Here is a 6,955-nt window from a genome sequence, read left to right on the forward strand (position 1 = left end):
CATGATGTCAACAAAATCCCGTACAGGACATGCCCGCAGTGTAGAGCAGAAAAAAGTATAGGTATTCCTGTATACGTGACAGCCTCAGTGAATGGGTTAAGACAGTTCAATTAATGATGAGTTTTAATTTGCCTGTTTTTATGTTGAGCACAAAGATTCCCTATGGGCTATCTGCGCTGTGCACAAAACGGCAGTATCTATAGTGTCAAGATTGAGGCGGAAGTGTGGGATGACGTCATGTGTAATTAATATGCATATGTAAATGGTATACAAATTAATAATTAATATTCAAATTTTAATATCTAATTAATGTTTTATTAATCAAAGGTTAATTAATTGGATGTATAAATATGTATTTTGGGGTATCTAGTCTTAATAATTTTAAATTGAGCACGTATTAATGTATATATTTTGATTAATATGCAGGGTAATTGTTTTACGTTTATTGTAGTTTTAAATACAATTTGAGTATGTTTGACCTACTTTTTTCTTTAAACTATAGTGATAATTATTTCGCATTTCTATAATGCTTTGTATCTTATTTCATGTTTAATGGTTTATATTATTTTGTAGTGTAGTTGTTTTCTTAGTGTGAGGCTCACAATGGGCTATCTCCACACTTTCCACCGCAGAGAATCGAACCCCAGATTTTAACACTAACCCACCTGGGGACTAGTGTAGTAAAGGACTCATTTAAAAGTTTTTTTGGGGGGGTGTAGATGACCTTGCTTGATTTGAGCTGTGAAGGGTGCTTTCCTTTTGTCCCCGAAAGGGGGCCAAAGACCGCCTGAAGGGTCACCTGTTTTATCCGCTAGTACCATTATACTGTAGTGTGTGTCTGTCAGTCAGTCGACACTAAAATGACTTTGCAATTTGTACTATCGTGACGTCAGTAAAACGCATGCATGCCATGAATCATTAGAAGAATTATGCACTGTGTAGGGCATAACACAGCATGACACATAAACATAAATAGCAAGAAATAAAAATATTTGTGACTCATAATTTTGGTTTTATTTACTCTTGAAACAGAACACTTTCGGGAATCCTGCGGAAGTACATCTAATTGCTTAGAAAATATTCCAGTTAAAAGTTATTGCCATGCAGATTTTAAAAAGGGCTTATTTTTGCATTTGATTATTGTGGCTCCTTGTTTTTCTCAGGTCTCAGAGATTAATTTACTCTAATCCTCCTTAAAAGAATTTCAATTGCCGCGGCTATTAAGGATTCCTTCTTAAAACGATTTTGTATTATATGACCTTATTTTTCTTCCATGTATTATCTGATCTATGTTAGAGGTTGCGAATTTTGGCAAACGATCTGTGATAAATACTAGTTAATGTAACAACGTTCAAAACTTATGTCGCTATACAGTGCTAAAATTCGTGGTTCGATCCCTTTACCAAAGCTTAACTACCCCTTTAGAAGGGGAAGTTTAATATATTACGTTAAGAGTCTATTAATTATTAGAGAATAATAACTGTCTAACAGTGGCTGGACAAAGTGTAAGTGCATAATTAAAGCTCGAATTCCTCAAAGTTCCATAATTTCAAAGCGATATATTAGAGGGAAGGCAGCTAGTCAACTTCACCCACCAACAACTCGTGGGCTTTTCTAATCAAATACTGGAAGTTGACTGGCACTCTCATAACGCAGTCTTGGCTCCAAAATGCAGAAAGCGATTTTTCTTTGTGGTAATGGGACGCGAACAACAAAATCTCGGATCCACAGTTCGGCACGCTAACCCCTGGATTATAATGTGTTCCAATTTACTGTATGTCCACGTCACGTGATTATCTATTAAGTATTACGTTGCCCATACTAAGTTTTGTAGAGTACTCACCCAAGGCCATGTATAAACACTAACGGGCAAGATACACCTCTGGCGTCACATTCAATTACAGCGTGAATCAGATTAGGTATAGTTACTTTCGATAGGTGAAAGTCGAAACGGTTATAAATGCATGAAAGCGCATAATATAAGAAAACAAAATCATAGCATGTCCTTAGCTATTTAGGTCACTATCATAAATAAAACTCCTATTTTTTTTATTTAGGTTAACAACGTAGTCAACAACTATATAAAGTTATTGACACACAGGAGAAACTCGACTAGTAGTTTGTCTCTCCACCATGCTAACCTATATACTAAATTGGATTTCTTTGCCCGTTTTGTTAATAACGACCGCAGCGGGTCTTTTAATCGTTTACTATCTTGAACGACCTAAGAATCTCGCTCCTGGACCTATAGGTTTTCCCTTAGTAGGATATCTTCCTTTTCTGGGGCCCCAGCCCCATGTTACCCTCTTTAACCTGGCCAAGAGGTATGGAGATATTCTAAGTTTTACTGTTTGGGGAAAAACGTTCATACACTTAAATAGTTACAGTGTTATACTCGACGCTTACTTGGAGCATGGAGATATGTTTGCCGGAAGACCTCAAGATTTTTCATTTTTTTGGTGGCTTACTGACGGTTTGGGTGAGTGCTAATATTTTGTAATAAATCTACCAGTCACTATACAAAAACAGCTTATTTTGAATTGGCAGTTTCGCGTATTAAAAAAATGAATAAAAAAGAATCGCATGTACGAACTTCAAAATACCATAGTTAAAATTTAAACTAATACATTTATATTTAATACTATGTCGTCATGTTTCCTCTCTTTCCAATATAAAGTAATCTAAGCAAGACATTAAATTTGTAAATGGTTTACAGTATGTTCACATTTGTGTGTTATCAATTATTTTTGTAATTTCATGAGTTATATCATGAATTTTAAACAAAAGTATAACTAAGACGCTGTAACGCTATTGTTTTATTACACAATAAAACGGGATATGTAACTGGTCACTTACCTTAATTTAAACGAACTTTCGGATCCAATATCTTCGTGAAGCAATTCTAAGCTAACCTTTTGACGGTTGCGAGACTTTATGTGTGTAGACATCCCGTTTATCGTATCGGTAATATTGACACACACACGTTGACAGCTTTAAATATCTTCTATCATTGTGTATTTGGTGGAATGTTATATTTCTGTTATGGATGTGTGTCAAGAATTAGGCTATCCTTGTTGCTGTCTTAAAATTGATTTTTGTAACTGAAGTTTTAAATAACTAAATTATCATTATTTTATTAGAAAAGATTTACACAAGCTTTTTTGCTGAATTGTAAAGATTAGTATAAGTTAAAAGCTTACATAGTTTCAGTGTATTAATCTCCTTGTTAACGAAACTCGTATTTCCTTTACAGGCATCGTTCAATCAGAAGGTAAAATATGGCAAGAACACAGGCGCTTCGCTCTCAAAACGCTCCGGGATTTTGGGTTTGGAAAGCTAAGTCTGGAGGGCCGGGTTCTGGAGATCGCAAAGGACATTCTGAACGCATTGAAGCAGACATACGAGACTCCTTACGACATGTCGAACTTATTGGCTAACAGTACAACAAATGTGATTTGTAGCCTTATGTTTGATAAACATTATAACTATCAAGACCCCGAGTTTTTGAAAGCTCGTTCCTTAACACAAAGGTTTTTTCTTTTATTGCCTGGTATTAATGCCTTTATTCCAAGGCCTTTTGCAAGGTAAGTTGGGGCTTCACTTGCTTATTCAGTTATTGTTTGAAATATACATGTGCTTTATAGCGTTATTGTTTGTTATTTGTATTTCGTACTGATAAAAGCGAAGTAAATAGTTCTTCTCTTCTAGATGTTTAGGTACTGTATATTTAAATTAATATCAACATAAAACAAAACTATAAACCAATGGCCTATATAAATAATGTTCCAACCATTACAGTGTTCGTTGCATCCCTGCAGGCCTAAAGAGTTCTAGATTGAGCGAAACAAGTCGTTGGCGATGGATACGACCAGCATAGTGTGGTTGAAATACTATTATTATATACTCTTATAATTCTTGAGGGTCTATATTAGAAGTGTAGTGTTAAAATATAACAAGCCTAACATAATGTCTTATGACAAATATATTTAAAACTATAAACATTTAAACACCATAAACCAGTGAAGAAAATAATTTACAAACAACGAATATTACTACGTTCTGGTCATACAGGACAATACAAAGAGAAAACAGAGATCACATGTAGAGTAGCTATTTAAATGATACAATAAATACAGTTTCCTTCACGTTTTTCATTAAATTTCATTGTTATTCAATGGAAATTTTGTTTGAAATAATCTTTACTAGGAATTTTGTAGGGAGCTAATAATGCAAGGTAATCCTTTTTTCCGTACATTAAATATACTTTTTTTCTGTTACAGCCGATATTCCGAAGGGCCACAGTTACAAAAAGTGAACATAAAAACAACTACACGTGTAGGCCTAATGTTCATTCGGGTTGTTCATAACAGTAGTATGTGTATAGTGTTAGGGACATAAGCCGATAACATTTTGAAGTGTAGTTGTAATAATTCCAGAGGCAATATTATTGTTACTCGTAATGAAAGCTTTCTAATCTTTTGAACAATAATGTTAAAGTTTTTCAAAATAATAATGCCATCCTTATTATTGTTATTTTAGAAACAGAATAGAAAAACTTGAATAACAATAAGAAGAGTATAGCAAACTGTATTACTAGTGGCAGAAGTTGTCGGAATATCGGTCTGTCCCTTATTTTTTGAACTCTACAGTATTAAACACTTTTGTTTATACAATCAACAGGGCCTGTAAAGTATGTAAATTGGCCCAACTCGTGTTTAACAGGTGGAATGGCTGTGCTGATTTATTGCAAGTTACTGAATTCAACAGTTGACGAACGTTTCTCTGCGTCGGGATTTTGGTCCATTATTAGTACTAGAGAAGATCAGGTGCTTCGTAGACCTCTTCCTCTCTGCTGGGAAGTTGGTGTATACTGTTACGACAGCGGAAGTCGCGCGACGCTCTGAGCATGCGCTGGAGTTCTAGAAAAATCGAGGAACCTGTCGAACATCCTAGCGTTTGCTAGACTCGCGCTTTTATAGTATATAAGCCGGCAAATAAAGTGACAACAATTAATTGAATTGCAGACAGAGATATATAAATTCTGTCCATTTAATTAAGTTATTGTTAATTATCTATTGGTTTAATTTAAGTGGCTATTGTTCGGGACGAACAATACTAAGGAAGGGGCAGTGTTACGACAGCGGAATTCACGTGACGCTGGTAACACGTAATGAGTATCTAGAACGTTCGTGAAGGCTCGAGTGTTTTCCGGACGCCCTCTATTTTGTATATATATATATGACTGTCAAGAAGTGACGACAGAAAATAATTGCAGACAGAGAGATATAGAGACAGATAATCGAGTTAAGCCGTAAGTAAAGTGCGTGAATCGTTGTGAATTATAGCGTATGTTTAAGTTAAAGTGACTGTGGGAATTAAGTGTACTGCAAAGTTGAATTGAGAAAGAATAAACTAGTTTTATTTAAGAAAGGACTTGTATCGCTGAAGTTCTTCGAAAATAATTTCTACGGAAAATTAACAAACGACCAGAGACTTAACAATACTTTATACTGATTCTTAGGTAATACCCCCTTACTTTGATGCGTTACTCATGGTATAATAAAGCATTGTCAAATGTCCGAATTTTGTAATTGAATATACCCTTTTCAGGCCACGTCTATTTCATGGGGTAACATTAACTTGTATATTTACACTGAGCTTCACTAATGTTCGACTGTACTTTCACTCCTGTTCTTACAATGCAGTTCCACATTGTGCTCGTATATATACACACAATTCTATTATTACGTAACTACCCTTTTAAAATAAAGATATGTTTGCGACTAAGATTAAGAATCAGTTTGCCAAGAACTGCGTGGCTTATTTAGGTTCCTATTAATAATGCTCAGGAGGAGAGGGCTACTTAGGACTAGACTTATCGTGTAGATAGGTATTAAATAGGTAAGACAGGTCCTTGGGCAACATTTTAAAAGTAGCGATGTTATACCATGTGTGTCCCCCGCTGGGACAGCGGTAAGTCTACGGATTTACAACGCTCAAATCAGGGGTTCGATTCCCCTCGGTGGACACAGGAGATAGTCTGATGTGGCTTTGCTATAAGAAAAACACACACATACCATGTGACTTAATAGCAATGACGTTATCATGAGACGCTGTCACTTGTACTTCAACACGCTGTACTCGATAAATACAAGAAGGCTTGTGCTGTAATGATAGTAGTTAGTAAACAAGCAATTGCAAGTTATTAAACAGTACCAGCTAAAAAAAAATATGTACTTTTCAAACTCGGAGAAAGTGATAGAGCCACGAAAAAATCAGTCTTACCGGTCTCTATATTCCTGTAGGGTAGTTTAGTTCTACCTTCCTATTTTATAACTTGCAATTTCGTTTAACTTTGTTCTTTTTGTAAAGGTGGGTGTTGCTTACTATCAGAATTTACAGGAGGGGGTGTATAATTCTGTTATACTACTAAAATATTCATTTTGTCGTTGGGAGCAATCGGGTGTTCTTCTTTCTTTTGTTTTCAGTTATATGACAAGGGTGTATAAGACCTATTGTCAAATGTCACATTTTTAGCTATATATTTGGTATTGTGGGTGTTACTATACTACACCCCCAAACCAGCCCTGGATGGTGAACAAGTAGGCTTGGGACGTTGTAGAGTTTAAGCTAGGGTGACCAGTGGTCCCGGTTTTGAACACGTTGTCCCTGAGTCCTGAAAAAAAAACTTCGGGACCTGAACAGGGGCCGACATGTTGGACTTGATATTGATGCTCTGAAGACGCTTGTTGAGTCAAATCCAAGGCAACACACTCATATTTTTAAAAAATTGAAAGATTTGTCTAAAATGTGCGTCGCTCACATGCCTAACTATCAATAAGGTTGTTGCGTGCGCGCAGAGTACTCTTGAATGAACGAGAACATTCCAGGGTCGCCTTTACTGGAAGCCGCTACAAGAATCGACAGTGTGATGTATGTGTCTGTGTAAATATAT

At 35.8% G+C, this 6,955-nt stretch overlaps 1 protein-coding gene across 1 annotated transcript in view; it reads left to right on the forward strand.

Moving 5' to 3' along the window:
• The first annotated feature begins 2,133 nt into the window (after positions 1–2,133).
• The window catches only part of LOC106459165 (cytochrome P450 2U1-like), a 16,899-nt gene continuing 12,077 nt past the window's right edge, over positions 2,134–6,955 (forward strand). The window contains exons 1-2 of the mRNA XM_013918758.1: positions 2,134–2,479; positions 3,254–3,584. Coding sequence (XP_013774212.1) covers positions 2,134–2,479; positions 3,254–3,584 — 677 coding nt within the window. The remainder of the gene's footprint in view (positions 2,480–3,253; positions 3,585–6,955) is intronic.

This window comes from Limulus polyphemus, unplaced genomic scaffold (genome assembly GCF_000517525.1).
Source record: "Limulus polyphemus unplaced genomic scaffold, Limulus_polyphemus-2.1.2 Scaffold570, whole genome shotgun sequence".
Classification (NCBI taxonomy): domain Eukaryota; kingdom Metazoa; phylum Arthropoda; class Merostomata; order Xiphosura; family Limulidae; genus Limulus; species Limulus polyphemus.